We start from the raw sequence: 21069 nt of genomic DNA, 5'->3' as shown, positions 1-21069 counted from the left end.
TCTCCGTGATAATTGTAATATTCAGTGCTACGTTTCATTTTGATATTCAAAATGCCTCGCAAGTGCTGTATACCCGGCTGTGATAGTAAACGAAAGGACGTTATGCTGCACAGAATGCCAGCGGCCAGTGAAAAAGTTTTATTGTGGCGTAAAACAATTTCAGCAGTTCCATTAACCATTTTTGAGGGTTTGACATCGGGTGAAATTAGTAAACTACACGTTTGCCACAATCACTTCGAGGCCAAATACGTGTCTTCGAAGATGCGGTTAAGGCCGAATGCCTGTCCAACATTGTTTACCCTCGAAGAAATCACCACTGGAACGCCTGCTCACTCATCTGCTGAAAGAGGTATGTACCTAATGCTGATATAGTTTAACCATTGACTAATAGGTATCTTTTAAATACCACGTGGTATTTATTTGTAATTATAATTCTGTTACAGTTTATAGGTTCCTACGCGGAATTGTTAAAATGGACACAACTTCAAGTTTAGTGTTCTACGCGGAATGGTTAAAATGGACTCAACTTCAAGTTTTCCCAGTCGATGCCGCCGCTGAAATGTTTTTTTTACTTTTTCTACATGGTTCGTGTATTCGTTATTTGTATTGTTCATATAAGTTTGTTACGTTTATTTACATTCAGTGTTAGTCTGGCCTAGTGGGTACAATTTTATTATTAGTGTGATGAGCATGGATATTTGTTCCTGAGTAATGGGTGTTTTCTATGAATATAAATATTTATTAATGTTTATTATACATATATCTATTGTTGTCTAAGTTTCCACTACACAAGCCTTATTGAGACCATGAGACTTAGTCAATCTGTGTACTAATGTTTGTCATATTTTATAGTTTTTAGTATTGGTCTTAAATCTTATATAGATACAGACGTATGAAACATTCGTATTTGTCATGTTTCTTCAGTCTACATCAGTACTTTTTGTACCGAGACTGACTGAAATAGCAAGACATGTTCATATGTTTCAGTGAAAATATGATACAAAATAATTATGCACTACATCTGTACATCATTATACCTATATGTAACATTCACTAACATCATTGTATTAAAAAAAGTTTTTTTTTTTATTGAATACCTTTTCAAACAGAAAAAATATACCTATATTGTATTTTATGTTAATTATTTTTAAGGCATGGTATTTATTTTTATTATCTTATCGTTAGTACCACTAGATTTATTATGTATATGTAATGGGTCTTTATTTTATCAGGATCCATGGAACTTGAAAGCATAGGAAACTCTGACCACTCTTATGCAAGAAAACGCCATTATGACCACACCTATGCTATGAGTGCCGCAACGAATGAATCAAATGATGCTGTACTCGTACCGTCACACATAACAACTGTACCAGATACAGGTAATTTTATAATTTCTCTTTATCATCACATATCTCATCTCATAATAGTTTTTTAACGGTCATCATTGTTTTTACTCTTGGCCTAATACTGGCTGCAAAGCTTGTATTGTGTTTGAATCTTGGTAAGAAAATTTCTGTGTAATGAATATGTCTGCTTTTCTAAGATCAAGTAGGTACGCCATAGTAATACTATGGCGAACTGAATCTTAGTAATCGGACAGGACCTATTGATATTTTTACCAGCTGATATACTTGGATTGTCAATATTGTCATCTAATTAGTCAGTGATCCACAAGAAAATCCTCATTTAAAGCCTTATAAATATCTTATATATAGATGGTCAAGCAAATCTTGTCAGTAGAAAAAGGCGCGAAATTTAAATTTTCTATGAGACGATATCCCTTCGCGCCTACAATTTTCAAATTTGCCGCCTTTTTCTACTGACAAGATCTGCTTGAGCAACTTTATATATATATATATATATATATATATATATAATTTTTTATTATTGAACTTAATAGATGATTGGGATGATTTGTGGAAAGTTATCCCATACTTTTTATTTAAACTTTATTGCACAGTAAAAGTTGTACAAAAGGCGAACTTAATGCCAGAAGGCATTCTCTACCAGTTAACCTTTGGGTCAAACAGAGATCAAATAGTAATAGGTGCAAGAAATATATACATATATAATAAGTATAATGACTTAATTAGGAAAATAATTTATTTATGTTCCATTTTATGTTTTCAGCAGATGTTTCACTGGAATCCATGCCACCTATTGCGGGTCTGTCGATTGAGGCATCTCATCTAAATTCAGGTATGTACCAGTAATATTTACTCTCCCTCAGTCTATTTCTATAAATTTGTTGTTCCTGTCTAATTGTTGTGTAACTACACAATAAATAGATTGAATTCTCTTTTTTAATCCATCATTTATACACAAAATTAAATACTACTGGCAAACAAACAGTTACTATAATATGTGTATTTGTAAAATAAAAAATATATAAATCTTTTTCAGAGCGCGTCTCGTCTGCAGATCAAGCTTCCATTGCGGTTGTGGACCCGTCATTTGAGCAAACTCCACCGCAAACAGGTAACAATAACATGAATGTAAATCAGATCTTAAAGGGCTACATTTTTAGGACTGAGGCTGGCTAATAAGGTTCGCTCGCTTTAGCATCTAAGAACAAGACGTCCACTTATGCAGGCCAAGTATTGCAGAAAAAGTCCATCATAAATGTGTGACAGTTCATTTAATAAATGCACAATCATTTGTCTAAATATGAGGATATTTGCTCTATATAAGGATATTTGCTCTTCTCCTTCTTGTGTGCCTCATAGGTTAACGCTGGACTTGCTTTTTTTTACTAAACCTTCAAAAGTCAAAGTCAAAATATACTTTATTCATGTAGGCCTAGCAACAAGCACTATATGAATGCATGCAACAAGCATTTATTTGTGTTTTATACATGAATATTTGTTATTGATTTACATTCATTTTCTATGTAGGTACAGTCACCTGCAATAATATGTTACTCTTCGAAGGCCGCAAAAATATCTGACACGATCTTATTTGTAGAGCCATAAGAGTGTGTCACATATTTTTGCGGCCTTCGAAGAGTAACATATTATTGCAGGTGACTGTACATATATTCTATGTATTGTTTTCTATGTATAAATAAGTATTTATATATAATTATATATTATATATATCGTCGTCTATTACCCACAACACAAGCCTTATTGAGCTTACCGTGGGACTAGGTCGATTTGAGTAACATTGTCCTATAATATTTATTTATATATAAGTGCTTCAAGGGTTAAAATAACATCTAATACCTTTAAACGAGCAATTCATGTATATTTATTTATATATATATTTCGGGGATCTCGGAAACGGCTCTAACTATTTCGATGGAATTTGCTAGATAGGGGTTAAGTGGGGCAACAAATCAATCAAGCTAGGTCTTATGTCTGGGAAAATGCGCGTTTTAGAGTTTTTATATGTTTTCCCAGCAAATCTCGGTCGCCCAGATATTGTAACATTATAAGAGGGTACTGTACAAGTGTACAGTACATATATTACAATCTTTCTAGTTCTTTAGATACCTGGTTACCTGGCGACAAAACTTTTTATTCTGCTAGAATCTAGCACTAGATGAAACTGTATAAGATTTAGGGAATGAATATATTAATATATACGGACGCCTAGCCAGTCTAATGTCGACTTGCTTTACGAAGCTGGTGATTCTGGGTTTGAATCCCGACTGTTCTGTTTGAATTTATGTCTAACAAAAATGCTAATAAATATTTATTTATCTAACATGTATTTAAAAATATATATTAAAAATTATTTTCAGTGGACGCCTCCTCTACGGTCTCCGCTGATCAATCCTGCATCACGGTAGCAGACACATCAGTTAAGCAAATTTCATCACATGCAGGTAACAATAACACAAAGGTGCATCATAAATCTTGACAGGCTATATTTTTCGCGATATATCTCTCTCGTAACTAAGAGCAACACGTCCACTAGTACCGACCTAATTTTAGTAGCGGAGAAGCTAATAAGCTTTATTCGAATGAGTTCGATTTCCTAACAATGTTTTCCTTCACCGACAAGCCAGTTGTAATTTTATTGAATATCAAATGTAAATATTAATGTAGAAGCGCTGGTGGCCTAGCGGTAAGAGCGTGCGACTTTCAATCCGGAGGTTGCGGGTTCGAACCCTGGCTCGTATGAGTTTCGGAACTTATGTACGAAATATCATCTGATATTTACTAGTCGCTTTTCGGTGAAGGAAAACATCGTGATGAAACCGGACTAATCCCAATAAGGCCTAGTTTACCCTCTGGGTTGGAAGGTCAGGGGCCTATACCACGAAACTTACAATTACAATTTACAAGTGACAAGTTACAAATATGTATTTAGTACAACTAGGCATATCACAATATTTACAAATGACAAAATTGTAATGGAAAATTTATACAAATATGTAAATTGTCGCGACAAATCTACAATTACGCGTATCACCAAATATTACAATTTACAAGCAATTTTCCGGAAAATTTGACAACTTTGTAATTGACAATTGTACGTAAAAGATTTGTGTTACAACTAATTGTAGAAGAACCATACATATATGTGGAAATGTAAATAAAAGTTGACAATTCTCTCGGCGTGTGTGAAGAGCTGCAAGAGCATAATACAATGATTGTAGATCCATTCTACCGCAGTACTTTTTGTTTCGTTAATATTTTCAGTACCAGTGATAGTAGTAGCGAAGAAGAATTAGTTGTTAGGCCTGAGTTACACTTGTAAGTTTTACTTACGTAAGTAGGGACAAAGCTATTTGTTAGAATGAGATAACGATATTCATCTCTCATTCTGTAGTATAGCCGTGTCCCTACTTACGTAAGTAAAACTTACAAGTGTAACTGAGGCCTTAGGCGTCATAGGACGTACAGCGAAAGCATAAAACTGTAATTTTGTTTTGCATAAATATTTTCAGCCGATTTTAATGACAACGTAAAAAGATATACTATTTATGCTCGTAAGGTATTTTTAACGATAAAAATGAAATACTCTCAACATAAACTAAGTGAGGAATATTAATACGTATTTGTCAAATTGTAATAAATACAATTCTACGTATGTCACTATATTATTACATATTTGTCTAAAAACTAAATTGTAATAAATACAATTTTACATTTGTCACAATTATGCATGTTATCTTGACATACCCTCTGTTTTGTGTTACGGTCCTCAAATGCAAAATATTAGTAAATTGTAGAATTGTACATGTGACATATGTAAAATGACTGTGGTACGTATTTTTGTTTACAATTTAACAATATTGTCGAATTGTACACTTGTAAAGTTTCGTGGTATAGGCCCCAGATGGCAGTCGCTTTCGTAAAATTAATGCCTACGCCAATTCTCGGGATTAGTTGCCAAGCGGACCCCAGGCTCCCATGAGCCGTGGCAAAAATGCCGGGACAACGCGAGGAAGATTATGATGATCAAATGTAAATATTTATTACACAAATTCCAAGAAACTCATTTGTACGGGGTCCATACAAATGAATTTCTTAAGAGTTTGTGTAAGAAATATATATTATCCGTGCTACGGACTGAAAATCGTACGTCTTACCATGTGTGACATGTAACGAATGTTACTACATATTACGAAAAGGTTTTATATACATATTTTAATATTTGATTTTAGAAAATGGTTTTAAATATATTTTTTTTGCATGCTTCCTACATGCAGTTTGATCCCTAAATTGTAATTGCAGGTATATATTTAATTGGCTATTGTTTATCACAAGTGTCTTCAATATTAGCGATAATAGGCTCGTGTTTACCTAACTTAATTAAAACATTTTTAAAAATAAATTTCAGTTGTCGACTCCTCTTCCATGATCTGCGATGATCAGGCGTACATCACTGCTCCAGGGCCGTCAGTTGAGTCAACTGCGGTAAATCCAGGTAACAATATCATAATAATTAATAATACGAGTATGCTTAAAGTTTAAATCCAAGGCACATATTACTTCTTCATACTATTCTCATTTAATGGCTCCTCTACACGATGGGCCAGCGCCGGCCACTCCAAGGGACGCATTTATGCGTTAGAGGGAGCAAGTGATATTGCTATCTCATTCTACCATATGGCTGCGTCCCTTGGAGTGGCCGGCGCTGGCCCATCGTGTAGAGGAGCCATAACAAAACTTTTTACCGATTATATCGCGCAAAATGAATTCAAAATACATACCGTCGTTCCGAACAGAAGTTTTACAGCGTTGGACAAAATAGTTTTATTTTATGAGTAACTATCGCGGTAATCGAAGAATTTACTATACTCATTTGTAATTGAAAACAATATGAAGGCAATAAATATGCGCGTGAATTTAGTTTATTGAGTAAGATGACTGAGTACTATTATAGATTAAATGGGTTATTGCATCTTAAAGGCATATTCTTTTTCTTTATTATATATTCTTGCTCGCCCGTATATCTCGGGCTCTATCCCAATTAAAATGAACTCGTACAGTAAAATTAATTTTATTTACAGAACTCGCACGGGCGTCGGGTGTTCAAGAACAGAACACGAGAAAGGAACGGACTCCGAAATGGGCATGTCGCAAGCGACTTCGAGTTGTATCTCACGCCGATCAACTGTCGCCAGAGTGCGAGGCGTTGTACAAACACTACAAAAAAGCCAAAAAACAAGTGGACTACTTCAGACGAGCCAAGATGGCCTCTAAGTTGTCAAAAGAGGCTTCATTCAAACAATTAGTGGCAGGAATGAACTCTGTGGCAAGAAAATTTCTGTGGATGCAGATTAAACTCTGTACTACGAGTAAAAAAGGCAGAAGGTTTAGCCTAGAGGAAAAAGTTATCGCACTTTCAATTATGAAGCAAAGCCCAAAATGCTACAGATTCTTGCAGAGAATATTCATCCTGCCATGCAAAACGACACTTAATAAGTTGTTATTAAACGTAAACATTGAAGCTGGCATTAATACTCAAGTCTTTAATGTCATTAAACAAGAGGTACGTATCAATAAGAGCCATCTACTTATTCATTATTTTATGAGGTATCAAGTATTTTATTGTAAAAGGGATAAATAAAAGCAAGCGATGAATTTACTGTATTTTCAAACATTAGAAATAAACCATGCACTGCAGCTCGTGCCTGTGAGTTTCCTGGGGCTAAGTACGAAATATACGAACATAATACGAAAAACTAGTGCCTGCTCCTATTAGTAGGATTATGTTATCAAATTCAACCCTAGGCTGCTTTAAGATGCAACCAGGGGCCCGTTTCTCAAAAGCTTGTAACTTGTAATACAAGTGGAAGTCCACTTCTAACAAAAGCTGTAAAAAAGTGACTTCCGCTTGTAATACAAGTTACAAGCTATTGAGAAACGGGCCCCTGGACGACGCTAAAATGAGCAAGGCCTAACATTGAAATTAACATTTGTTTTATTCTCAGGTCTGCAAATGGAATGAGGCCAAAAGAATGTGTTCCATAATATTTGATGAGATGAAGTTGGAGGCTGGCGTCCATTACTCACGGAAACACGACAATATTAATGGATTCGTTGAATTGTCTGAGAAGACCAACCACTTGGCCGACCACGCTCTAGCATTTATGATTAAAGGCGCGGTTCATAAGTGGCAACAACCGATGGCGTATTACTTCTCCGAAGGTGCCGCGTCGGGTCCGCAGATGAAGGCCATCATCAAGGAGATAGTGGCGGCCGTGTGCGAGACGGGGCTCCAGCCTATCGCTTTGATAAGCGACCAGGGGACTTCGTTTCAAAGCGCCTTCAAAAGCCTTCAAGAGGACACTAGAAGATCATAAATCATAGCAGAGGCCAGGAGACCGGTAAATATCTCGTACATATCTTAATTTCTTAGAAAAAAAAACTATTTATTTCTAGTTTCTTACGAAATTTTATTTGTGTTGAGTTAGACCAAGTCAAGTCTGCAACGATTTTGATAGCACACGCAGTGCAAGTGTTATTTATAGGTACGTCATAATTTTAGAGACGTACGACGTTTAATTTTTTTTAATAACCCTTGCACTGCGTGTGCTATCAAAATCGTTGCTTACTTATCTTTGTCCAACTCTATTTAATTTTATGAAGATTATATGTGTGGATGAAACTCCTATGACAGAACGGTTTTGAAACTCATTATGTAGTTCTACGCAGACCAGCTTGTGCTTCTTCACTTGAAATTGCGCTGATTTATCAAACCAAAATTAATGTTGTAATTTCACAATTTAAAATTCGTACCAAACAGTATAAAACGTTTTACATTAAGGTCGATAAATCAGTAACTTTAGGTTGTATTATTTATATCATATATGTATTTTTTAGGGTTCCGTACCCAAAGGGTAAAACGGGACCCTATTACTAAGACTTCGCTGTCCGTCCGTCCGTCCGTCCGTCCGTCCGTCCGTCCGTCCGTCCGTCCGTCCGTCCGTCTGTCACCAGGCTGTATCTCACGAACCGTGATAGCTAGACAGTTGAAATTTTCACAGATGATGTATTTCTGTTGCCGCTATAACAACAAATACTAAAAACAGAATAAAATAAAGATTTAAATGGGGCTCCCATACAACAAACGTGATTTTTGACCAAAGTTAAGCAACGTCGGGAGTGGTCAGTACTTGGATGGGTGACCGTTTCTTTTTGCTTTTTTTTTTCGTTTTTTTTTTTGCATTATGGTACGGAACCCTTCGTGCGCGAGTCCGACTCGCACTTGCCCGGTTTTTTTGTATATTTTTCAGATGACACTATACACTTAAATGGCCAAACCCTTAGTGTGCTGTATGACCCGCCACATTTGATTAAAGGAGTCAGGAATAACTTCTTGACGAAGAATATTGTAATGGAGGGCAAAGTGTCGAAGTGGCAGGACTTGGTGGACGTGTACCGCACCGACTGCGGCCACGCGCAAGCTCGCCTGCTGCACAAGCTCAACGACGAGCACATACTCCCGGAGAAAATTAAGAAAATGAAGGTATAATTGTTTATATAAGGGACTAAGCAAATTTTTAAACCCGATCGACAGGACGATAGATATCTATATTTATTATTGTCGTGTTTCAGGTGAAAAACTGTGTACGTGTTTTCAGTCAAACCATGGCAGGAGCTTTATCCTACACAGCTTCATTTTGTGAGTACATGTAATCAAATAATAATGTCTATCAATGTCCCCGGTACTTCATTAATTTTATACTAAGCAGATTTATTGGGTCTTGTGCGGTTGCTTCACGATGTTTACCTTCATCTAAAAGACATTGGTAATGAACGTACGTGTAAGTGTATGGCCTCCTAGCCTAGTCAGTAGTCCCGGGTTCGATTCCCGGTACGGGCATTTATTTGTGTGTTTATCGCGAATATTTGTACCTGAGTCATGATCATGAATGTTTTTAGGGTTCCGTACCCAAAGCGTAAAAACGGGACCCTATTACTAAGACTCCGCTGTCCGTCCGTCCGTCTGTCACCAAGCTGTATCTCATGAACCGTGATAGCTAGGCAGTTAAAATATTCACAGATGATGTATTTCTGTTGTCGCTATATCAACAAATACTAAAAAGTACGGAACCCTCGGTGGGCGAGTCCGACTCGCACTTGCCCGGTTTTTTTATTTATCTAAGTATATATTTTATTTTATGTATATCGTCGCCGAGCGCCCTAGTATAAGCTTTACTTATAGTTCGTTTTTTTATTTTAGCATTAGAAAAAGTCTACGAGATCTTGACGTGTCTTAATTGAAAAACCGGACAAGTGCGAGTCGGACTCGCCCATCGAGGGTTCCGTACTTTTTAGTATTTGTTGTTATAGCTGCAACAGAAATACATCATCTGTGAAAATTTCAACTGCCTAGCTATCACGGTTCATGAGATACAGCCTGGTGACAGACGGACGGATGGACGGACGGACAGCGGAGTCTTAGTAATAGGGTCCCGTTTTTACCCTTTGGGTACGGAACCCTAAAAACTCTTTTTAAAAATCAGTAACTATTATGAAAGCAAAATAATCTAAATAATTGTATATGATTCATAATTGTTACATATTTGCCGTGACTTATTTTTCAAAAGTGTTTTTCCAAGACATGTCAAGATTGTTTGACCTTTTTTCTAAAAACGATATTGTCCCCAAATGTTTATTATTATTAATATTAAGGGATATTTCTTACATAAGCTCCAAATCAGCTCATCAAATTTTAAAGATTATCCACTTACAAAAGACTTCAAATGTGAGCATCACGGTCGTAACAATAGACTGTAGAGTCTGTGCTCGTCGATGTATTGGGCCCAATACATTCCACGACTCTTCTATTTCTGAACAGACTTTATCATAAAAGAGAATTTGCTGTACAGTTTCATAACGATATTTATAACATTTTCCAGCGCACTACGCGGACGGCACACCGGTGAGCGCGACGTTGGCCAACACGGCGGAGCTGGTGGCGTTCCTCGACGACCTCTTTGACAGCGTCAACGGTGCCAGCACCCACCACAAGCACACCAAGGGGAAGAAATTACGGACTGCTGTTACAGACAATTCTGAACATCACGTCTTCTGGGCGAAGGCCATACCAGTCGTCGAAAATATGAAACTACTCGATCATAATGGCAAAATGACCACAGTCCCGAGTTTAAGAAATTGGGTGACGACGTTAAAAAGTTTTCAAAGGCTGTGGCAGGTCATGAAAGATAAAAACATAAAGATAATGCGCCCGCGGTATTTTAATTCTGACGCGATCGAAAACTTCTTTGGAAGAGTACGGGCATTGTATGCCAGAAATAATGACCCGACCTGCCACGCCTTTGAGTGCACATTTAAGTCATTACTTATAACAAATTTTATCAAATTTCATGAAAACACTTACAATTGTGAAGAAGACTGTGCTGAGCAAGTTATTAAAATTCAATCATTGTTTTCGCACACCGAAGAAACCAGTACAATGGACGAGAATACTGCCATATCGGTTGATTCTGCGCCTTCCTCATTTTCGACCTCCAACGATCGTGAGAACGGCGCAGAACAACTATTGGTTCAAGCCACACGGGAGCGTCTAGATGTACACTCACGGGCATATACCGCGGGATGGGTCACTAGAAAAGTACTAAAAAGTATATCTAAGAGAGAGTATAATGTAATAAAAAAAAAAAATTGACCTATCCCTCGGAGCATGCTGTGAGGTTTTTTGGCAACATTGTCGAAAAATCAAATGAATATTTGGAACACAACGCGCATAAATGAAACATAAAAAAACAAATTACTCAAATTTTAATGTCCAAATATTCATTTGATTTTATCAAATGCGAAATTCACCGTGATTTGGCTAAGCAGACATTCATTTCTGTATCACTAACACTAAGTATTTTTAACTGGTGTAATACAATAAATAAAATTTTAAAAGGCACCGATGTGTCAAGATTGAATATTAAAAACTTGCCTCTTATGCAAGCACAGGCTTACAGGAAATATAAAAAAAGGTTTAGGAATAAATGATAGTAAATATTACATTGTGCTTTCATTTAAAAGGTTATTTCAGTTTATCTGGGAAGATTCTGGATAAACTGAAATAACTTTCCCTATTAAAATAACCTTTTTATGAAATTATGGTAAAATATAATTTTGAAATTCCCGCGCTGTGGGAAGCGTAGAATTCAAATTCCTTGATTATTCCCGCCACTTGCATTTAAAAAAAAACAAACGTCAGTATCGAGTTGTACTGACCACAGATACTTAACGACTAAACCACAAGTAGGCCAGACGTTTGTCTGATACGTAGTATCTTCTTAGTAGTTTGTGGTTTACAGCATACTGTTGTAACAGGTCTCGTAGGGCATGTAATTGGAAACGTCATCGTCAATGCAATCAATTAGAGTTCCAGGTGTAGTACCCTACAAAATCATCGTGTCTTGGTTATAGGGCAGATGCGCTGCTAATAGAATTACAGCATTAGTTGTGAAGACAATTAAAATTCATATATTTATATATTCATTATAATATGCTTATATCATTAAATACAGTAAATATGAGATGTCAGTAGACATATATCAACGTTACGTCAGGCGTAGCTCACTCCGCGATTTCGTCGCGTCGCTACAAGTACATGCGGCCCATAACAATTTTGGTGTCTAGCACTAGTAGTTGCCGCGCACCGCTATGGAACGGACGCCTGCTCGCGCTTGCGCCACCTTACGGTCATAATCTGTCGTAATAGTACATACTATTATTTATTGTATAGTTACGTCAAGGTAGTGACATGAATATAATATGTCGCAGAAAGGCCTAGATCATCAAATAATTGTTTATTTGTGGGCATCATGATGCCTAATTAACCCTAGGGTTCCCTCAAGATCATCAAATGATACACAACTTGATTGCACGAAAGCCAATAAACAACATACAACGTCCTTGTATTGCTAAATTTCTAATCAAAAGTACCTACAAATTAATAATAATAATAATTCAGCCTATATACGTCCCACTACTGGGCACAGGCCTCTTCTCACTTGCGAGAGGGCTTGGGCTATAGTCCCCACTCTGGCCTAATGCGGATTGGGGCTTCAAAGTACAAATTAAGTAATCAAATTAATATTTGGTAATGAACGCGTCTACACGTGTTAAGGTTTGACAGGAATTGTGCCACAGCATAGCCCGCGCGCGCCGGTGCTGGCGCAGCACTTGAAATTAGATGACATCATGAGACACCCGTGGTTTGTGCCACTGCAATGGTATAATGCCAAGAACTTACTGGTTCGGACCAATATACAAATAATAATGTTTTAATTTGTCTGGGTGTTACGAAAGTTCCGCAATTGGTTTGAAAAGGTTGCACTACAATTTAAAGTAGTTAGGTCCACCTCCTCTACTCTTACTCAAAGAGTCTTTCATCGTCAGTCAAGAGGTTCTTACACTCTTATTAGAAGATCGTATGTATACGAAAGCATTAAAAACTCACAAATCGTGCTAAGTCTAACAATAAAGCACAATCCAGCGCACAAGCACAAGCGCGAACCATAAAATCTTCAGTTTGGGAATCAGCTTGCCACCAGAAAGAGTGAACATTAAACAACCTACAATTACAAGCCTTTATTATAATTAGCCTAAAAATTATGGGTGAAGGCATTGGAATTATTCAAAGATTAAAAAATCTTCTAAAATATCCTACTTGGTAGACGGATCTTCAGTCTACGCACAACATCATGGTGAGATGCCATCCACAATAACTGGAGTTGTCAGCATCACTTTAAATTCATAATCATCGCCTCCATACGATTGTCACCTTCGTGTCAGTGATTCTGTTCATTCGTTACATTCGCTTGCATGACTGACAAGCATATAATATAAGCTTGGTTGACCCGGCACCAGCCTAATTGGCAAGTTTTCAGTTATCTGTGGGGAGTAATAAATTTAGCAGCATAATTGACACTTAAAATAGGTAGGAGCCTACCATTTCATATAAGAATTAATATCTATTCATGGCTTACTATTAATATGGTTGTTTTTAAAGCAACCCTCACCTAAAACTAATCAGTAAGGAAGGATGTATTATCGCCTCAGTTGAAACTACTGCTAGGTTGTTGAGAGTTGTTACTTGTTAGTAACGCACACATTAAATCATGAAGTGTTGTATTTTCTTCTTCACTTTCTGATGCTACTTTCAGGCAGAGGAGTACTTGATTCGAAATAAATCTCAATTGCTTCCACAAATAAGAACATCATGTTTATAATTTTTAACACATTTACGGAATAAGTTGTCCTTATGTAATGATAGCCCATTAAAAAATAAACCTGGTATACCTAGTCAATAACTATGTATTAATATCTAAATAATGTCAATATCGTATTGTAGTGGGTACCTATACAAACCTTTGGTTATTTGTCCACATTAAAAGTCATATTACATTACATCTGGCCTATGATGCAACTTACCAATTGACATTAAATTGTTGGAAAATACGATAAATCAGAGAGGACCCAAGCTTTTCCAATTAGTTACAAAATTTTTAAACAGTGGATGGGCCGGCAGTGCTTTATTTGTGTTAAGCAGTAGATAAGCAGTAGTAATATCATGACATCATACAACAAAACCTTTTTATCACCTAGTGGGCTATTGTAATGAAAGAATCAGGTAATTTGGACGGGTTTAATGTAAAACTCACTCGATGAGGTTCACGTTACATGCATCAGAGCTACTACTTCAGATAGTGGTTACACTTAAATTGGTACGACCTACAAGTACCTTCTTGTCTTTAATTATGATTTTAGGGACAGTCTTTCAACTAATAGTCACACAGTTTTGTTTTATATAAAAAGTTAAGTAGTTTTATAGTCGCAATGGATAACTTATGTTGCCAGTCAGTGCTAACAATTGTCTCGTCTATCGGTAATTACAAATAAGGAAAATCTAGTTAAGGTTTGACGTAAACAATCCTTTAGTATATCAATACGGAATAAATTTCAAGCTCATATTCTTATCAAGTGATTTTTGCATAAATTTAATTATTATCAGTCACAGTACGCCCGGGCCAGCGCCGGCAGAGGTTTAAACACGTCTCATAATGTGGTTCAAGCGAAGGCACGGAGACCTAAATAGAACCGTTTTTCCCCCGAAGGGTAAAAAACGGATATTTAGGTTCCTGCCGAAGCTTGAACCACACCTAAGGGCCTTGCCGGCTTATGTGGTACTGAAGAGAAAGCAGCCGCGCGCTGGCAACCGGGCGACATTAGTACTTGGGTAGCGCGATAGATGGCGCTACTAGTTGATGAATTCGCTTGATTAGGGCTGAGTTACAAGGGTGTTATCTCATAATGTGGTTCAAGCTTCGGCAGGAACCTAAATATCCGTTTTTTACCCTTCGGGGGAAAAACGGTTCTATTTAATTCGCATAAAATTTTAAGTCATATGCTTGATATCCATAATTGTTTTTTGGTTCGAAGTATTGCAGTGCATAGTATTAATATAGACATAAAAAGTTAAGTCATATATATTTATAGTGGTCATAATATGTTTTTTTCATAAAGTTTCAAAAGTTTCAAAATGTTTGTAACCAAAGCATGAATAATAAATATGTATGGTTGTGAGCAACCTATGAAGCAAATATTACTTTAGTCATAAATGTCATAATCGTAACCACACTAAGACCGTATAAAAGAGGAGATCGAAGAAGAGGAGCCCCCTCCAGTAGGAGAAACGGTTATATAAAAGAAACTAATCATAATAGGTAAGTAGGTTAGGTTCGTTAGGTTTCTTTAGATGCCCGAAGGCCAAACTACGCAGAAATAGGAGCCCCGCGTGAGCGGGGCTCCGTCGAATTAAGTGTTTGGACGGATATTAGGGAAAAGGTTTTTTTCGAGGAGTTGTTGAGAGGCTAAAATTATGTAAACCATTATGGTTGAAAATTATTATGCTACAAAACGTTATAAGTAGAAACATTATAAGTATCGATAACTATGCTTTTAGCTGGTATGATATTTGATTCATTATAATCAAAACCTATATGCACAAAAAATATATGACAACTGCTGAGTATGTCATCAAATATTATGGCTAAAAATGTATGACACATGATAATATGACTTTTAATTTGTATGCGCAATGATGATTATGACACAAATTGTTATGCGCATCAAAGATATGACCTAAACTTGTATGCAACCCAATATGGACCCAGTTCAAGTGGAAATCAGACTTCAATTGCGCCTGTAGCAGTCGCGTCTATGGAGTATACTACGTCTACGTCTATTTAGACATGTTTATTACTTCACCAATTTAAATAAGCACAAAGTTCATTTCAATGCTGTTCTTTCTGGACAACTTTTTTAAAACGATCAATCGAGGGGTGTTTTGTTTTAATTTTTTTTAATTAAAAATATCAGATTTTTTTTTCTATGTTGCACAATTATATGATTCATACTGTCATCTATCTGAAGGGCTTTTTTCTATTGTGGTGAAATTAAGAAAATTTAAACTTTACCATATCACTGGCAGCGTGGCCACACTGAACCAGATTGTTGCACCAGGCACGATCCGGAGCGAGGGTGTGAGATCCCTGAGTCGTCGACACAAACCACGAATAGTATGTTTGTTTCAGGTGAAGAGCTCCTAGTCAAGCCAGACTCGGCGAACGAAGATGTTACAGGTGATGAGATGTCGCGTAAGTACCAACTTGAAGAGGAAACACAAACTGTATTATTGGTAAGGCTTTTCTCTAATCTACCAATATACCGGGACCGGGACTAAAGATTATAACATCAGAAATTCAAGAATACGATCTTCGAAATAAGATATAATGACATGTGTTAATTTTTGTAGCTGCCTATTGCACTCCGGGCTATATTAAGTAGATTGTTTAATTTAAGAATTTTAAAGTCCATTATACAGTAAGTACCCCAACTTAAGTGCTTACCCACTACCCACGTCGTCATACTCGATGTATAGAAAAGTGGATACTCAGCCTGGGGTCCGATTGGCAACTAATCCCAAAAATTGCCGTAGGAACTAGTTTGTACGAAAACGACTGCCATTTGACCTTCTAACCCATAGGAGAGACTAGGCCTTACTGGGAATAGTCCGGTTTCCTCACGATGTTTCCTTCACCGTGTGCTGCATAAAAATACATTGTTTCAGGCATTATTTTTGTCTAAATACTTATACTAAACTCTATCGCGATAATCCACGCTCGACAATGCGAGTCTTTAATACCTACTGTTAAATTTTAAATGTAAGACACAGCCTGAAGTAGAGTTGTTGTTGTAGTGGAGGTGCGGGCAGTCAAGTCGGAGGTGTCGGACGCGGCGAGTGACGAGGACTGCGTGTCGGGTGAGTACTGCAACACCACGAGTCATTCCCACTAGTTACCACTAAGTTGTTACCAGTGGTAACTACTGGGAAAAAAATCCCAGTAGGTACCACCACACCGAGTTGGTTGGTTGGTGGATTTTGTAAAGCTGGGCGTAATTGTAATGCGAGCGTGTGCTGGCTGGTCCGAGCAGTCAGCCCATCCGCAGCGCTTTATAAGCTGGTTTAGTAACAACCATATAAACCTGGCCTGTACTTATTTAGCCTTACTAAATTATGAATATTTAGTTCTGCGTCATATTATAATAGAACGAAATGAAGTAGCTTAGCTATCAGTATTGGAATATTTATTAGTCTTGGTATCAAACAAAATTTTGGTGGTAACTACTGGGTTTTTTGTACAGTAGTTACTAACGGTAAAAGGTGGGAATAAAATTCCCAGTTATTACCACTAGTAACAACTTAGTGGTAACTAGTTGAAATAGCTCCGACATATTACGACACGAGCCACACTACATTATACTTACGTAAGTACGTACGTAACGTACGACTCATATTCATCATGGTTCCTATGTACCACCCATACTCGTGATTATATAGCGAGGATATTTTTAGATTGCATGTAGCGGAGATGAGAATGTTAAGATGGATGTGGGGCGTGACGAGAATGGATAGGATAAGGGATGAGTATATAAGAGGAAGCCTCACAGTAGCAAAAGTAAGGGCGAATCGCCTAGCGTGGTACTGGCCTGTGATGCGGAGGGATGAAAGTCATGTGACGAAAAAGGTATTACGAATGAATGTGGATGGAAGTAAGACAAATGGAAAACCGAGGAAAAAGTGGATGGACTGTGTGAGAGTATACGTATACGAACGCAAGTGAATGAACAGCACAGATGACGGATGACAGAGAAGTCTGGAAGAAAAACACATGCTGCGCCGATCTCAAGCGAATGGGATAATGGCAAGCGAAAGATGATGATGATGATGGTTGTTTTTGTTATAGCTCGGTTAAAATAAAAATATTTCGATGAAAATCCCACACAATGCCGAGATGTTTGTTAAATTAATTATACGCGTTATAACACTTACGAGTATAACCTGTTTAAATTGTTTTGTAAATTTGTGTTCCAGTGTGTTCGGAGGGCAGCGCCGCCCGCGCCAGGGAACAGCTCGCGATGGCTTGTTCCGTGGTGCTCGAGCGCCTCCGCGACGACGCGACTGTTCACAGTGGAGGCAAATCATACCGCTGCGAACACTGTGGCAAGCATTTCATGAACAAGTCTATTTTACGAGAACACGTTCAGCACACCCAATCATTGACCGGACAGAAACCATTTGCTTGTGATTTTTGTAGTTCTACGTTTCAAACCGAATTGCTTGTAACACAACACGAGAAGAGCGAACACGGTGTTACAAATTTCATGTGTGCTGAATGTGAGTATACAACAAGTTATAAGAAAAGTTTGGAGACTCATTTAAAGAGTCACTCTTTGGAGAATATATTTAATTGTAGTCACTGTACTTACACAAGTTCGTGTAAAGGTGATTTACACAAACACCAAACAACACACATTGCTGAAAATCCTATTAAGTGTAGCGACTGTGATTTCAAATGCAATGATGAATCAAAACTGCGACGTCACCAGAAGACGCACAACCGAAGGCACCAGAGTATTATTACTAGAAAAAAATCATACAAATGTAGTTATTGCGACTATAAGTGCAGTATTAGTTTTTTGTTACGAAGACATGAAAGGACACATACTGGCGAAAAGCCTTTTCAGTGTAGCTACTGTGATTACAAATGCAGTCAGAAGTCAGACTTACAAAGACACCTGACGAAACATACTGGGGCGAAGCCATTTCAGTGTAGCCACTGTGATTACAAATGCAGTCAGAAGTCAGACTTACAAAGACACCTGACGAAACATACTGGGGCGAAGCCATTTCAGTGTAGCCACTGTGATTACAAATGCAGTCGGAAGTCATACTTGCAACTACACCTGATGATACATACTGGTGAAGTGGTGAAGCCATTTCAGTGTAGCCACTGTGATTACAAATGCAGACAGAAGTCAGACTTACAAAGACACCTGATGATACATACTGGGGCGAAGCCATTTCAGTGTAGCCACTGTGATTACAAATGCAGTCTGAAGTCAAACTTACAACAACACCTGATGATACATACTGGGGCGAAGCCATTTCAGTGTAGCCGCTGTGATTACAAATGCAGTCGGAAGTCTAGCTTACAACAACACCTGGCGATACATACTGGGGCGAAGCCATTTCAGTGTAGCCGCTGTGATTACAAATGCAGTCGGAAGTCACACTTACAACAACACCTGACGATACATACTGAGGCGAAGCCATTTCAGTGTAGCCACTGTGATTACAAATGCAGTCTGAAGTCTAGCTTACAACAACACCTGGCGATACATACTGGGGCGAAGCCATTTCAGTGTTGCCACTGTGATTACAAATGCTGTCAGAAGTCAAACTTACAACAACACCTGACGATACATACTGGGGCGAAGCCATTTCAGTGTAGCCACTGTGATTACAAATGCAGTCGGAAGTCATACTTGCAACTACACCTGATGATACATACTGGTGAAGTGGTGAAGCCATTTCAGTGTAGCCACTGTGATTACAAATGCAGACAGAAGTCAGACTTACAAAGACACCTGATGATACATACTGGGGCGAAGCCATTTCAGTGTAGCCACTGTGATTACAAATGCAGTCAGAAGTCAAACTTACAACGACACCTGATGATACATACTGTAAAGTAAAAGAGGCACTAGAGTATTATTACTAGAAAAAAATCTTACAAATGTAGTTATTGCGACTATACGTGCAGTGATAGTTCTATGTTACGAAGACATGAAAGGACACATACTGGCGAAAAGCCTTTTCAGTGTAGCTACTGTGATTACAAATGCAGTCAGAAGTCAAACTTACAACAACACCTGATGATACATACTGGGGCGAAGCCATTTCAGCGTAGCCACTGTGATTACAAATGCAGTCAGATGTCACACTTACAACAACACCTGACGATACATACTTGGGCGAAGCCATTTCAGTGTAGCCACTGTGATTACAAATGCAGTCGGAAGTCACACTTGCAACTACACCTGATGATACATACTGGTGAAGTGGTGAAGCCATTTCAGTGTAGCCACTGTGATTACAAATGCAGTCAGAAGTCAGACTTACAAAGACACCTGATCATACATACTGGGGCGAAGCCATTTCAGTGTAGCCACTGTGATTACAAATGCAGTCAAAAGTCAAACTTACAACTACACCTGATGATACATACTGGGGCGAAGCCATTTCAATGTAGGCACTGTGATTACAAATGCAGTCGGAAGTCACACTTGCAACTACACCTGATGATATATACTGTTGAAGTGGTGAAGCCATTTCAGTGTAGCCACTGTGATTACAAATGCAGTCAGAAGTCAGACTTACAAAGACACCTGATCATACATACTGGGGCGAAGCCATTTCAGTGTAGCCACTGTGATTACAAATGCAGTCAGAAGTCAAACTTACAACTACACCTGATGATACATACTGGGGCGAAGCCATTTCAATGTAGGCACTGTGATACAAATGCACTAATAAATCGAATATAAAAAAAAAACACCAGGGGATACACAATCGATAAAAGCCATGTACCATGTAGTCATTGTGATTACAAATTCAGCGATAAATCCAGCCTGCGACGTCACCAGAAGACGCATGGGACGAATCTTAAAAAGCAATAATAGCGACTACAAGTGCAGCCTGAAACAGCACCTGCGGAGACACCAGATGAGACGCGGAAGAGAACCCTTATTATAGGGATCGTTCGCAGCGGAGGGTATGTCGCCTTTTGTCCTAAATCGGAAAGTTAAACCTGACATTGACACATCGCAATAAGCAGGGGGCTCCTGTGCTGCTCCTACAGTACAAACATAATGTACAAATGTAATCACTTATAGTGTAAATAACATTATTTGCGGTATTTGACGTCTGTCACTCACAACAGCAATACTACGTAAAATGTTTTGCACATCGAAATCACAAAGGAAAACAACTGCACTGCGAACGTTTACGTTCTACGTCTTTTTTTTTTAATTTTAGGGTTGGCCGGACACCACCGTTATGAATCGCTAGTCGTCTAAGTAAATCGATATGAATTTTTCATTTTTCTTTTAATAAAAATAAGGAAAAGGTGGATAATTAACTGTAAATATGGATATATTTATCGTCACTTAACAGACAACAAATTTGACACAGAAATAACATAAATAAACTTTAAAATAGATCCCCAGT

General features: G+C 37.8%; 2 protein-coding genes across 2 annotated transcripts; both read left to right on the top strand.

Annotated features, from left to right (window-relative positions):
- The first annotated feature begins 1237 nt into the window (after positions 1-1237).
- On the top strand, positions 1238-7765 carry LOC134800601 (uncharacterized). Its single transcript, XM_063773086.1, has 7 exons — positions 1238-1382; positions 2134-2202; positions 2407-2481; positions 3749-3832; positions 5797-5883; positions 6470-6951; positions 7394-7765. Exons 1-7 carry the CDS (start codon positions 1238-1240, stop codon positions 7763-7765), a joined length of 1314 nt encoding a protein of 437 aa, XP_063629156.1.
- Positions 7766-8594: 829 nt separating this feature from the next.
- Positions 8595-20595, top strand: LOC134800600 (uncharacterized). Its single transcript, XM_063773085.1, has 7 exons — positions 8595-8931; positions 9021-9087; positions 10328-11053; positions 16031-16093; positions 16696-16758; positions 17872-18000; positions 20459-20595. Exons 1-7 carry the CDS (start codon positions 8800-8802, stop codon positions 20593-20595), a joined length of 1317 nt encoding a protein of 438 aa, XP_063629155.1. The 5' UTR covers positions 8595-8799.
- The last annotated feature ends 474 nt before the right edge of the window (positions 20596-21069 follow it).

The sequence above is a fragment of the Cydia splendana genome, chromosome 20, assembly GCF_910591565.1.
Source record: "Cydia splendana chromosome 20, ilCydSple1.2, whole genome shotgun sequence".
NCBI classification, from domain to species: domain Eukaryota; kingdom Metazoa; phylum Arthropoda; class Insecta; order Lepidoptera; family Tortricidae; genus Cydia; species Cydia splendana.
This window is presented reverse-complemented; position numbering and strand designations above follow the sequence as displayed.

What these genes read in the sequence shown, in the direction of transcription:
- LOC134800601 (XM_063773086.1), top strand. Translation starts at nt 1,238, where the DNA reads ATGGAACTTGAAAGCATAGGAAACTCTGACCACTCTTATGCAAGAAAA. An exon ending in AACAACTGTACCAGATACAG is followed by an intron (nt 1,383 to 2,133) that starts GTAATTTTATAA and finishes TTATGTTTTCAG; the next exon opens with CAGATGTTTCACTGGAATCC. An exon ending in GTCAACTGCGGTAAATCCAG is followed by an intron (nt 5,884 to 6,469) that starts GTAACAATATCA and finishes TTTTATTTACAG; the next exon opens with AACTCGCACGGGCGTCGGGT.
- LOC134800600 (XM_063773085.1), top strand. Translation starts at nt 8,800, where the DNA reads ATGGAGGGCAAAGTGTCGAAGTGGCAGGACTTGGTGGACGTGTACCGC. An exon ending in CACTAGAAAAGTACTAAAAA is followed by an intron (nt 11,054 to 16,030) that starts GTATATCTAAGA and finishes TGTTTGTTTCAG; the next exon opens with GTGAAGAGCTCCTAGTCAAG. An exon ending in TACAGGTGATGAGATGTCGC is followed by an intron (nt 16,094 to 16,695) that starts GTAAGTACCAAC and finishes TTGTTGTTGTAG; the next exon opens with TGGAGGTGCGGGCAGTCAAG.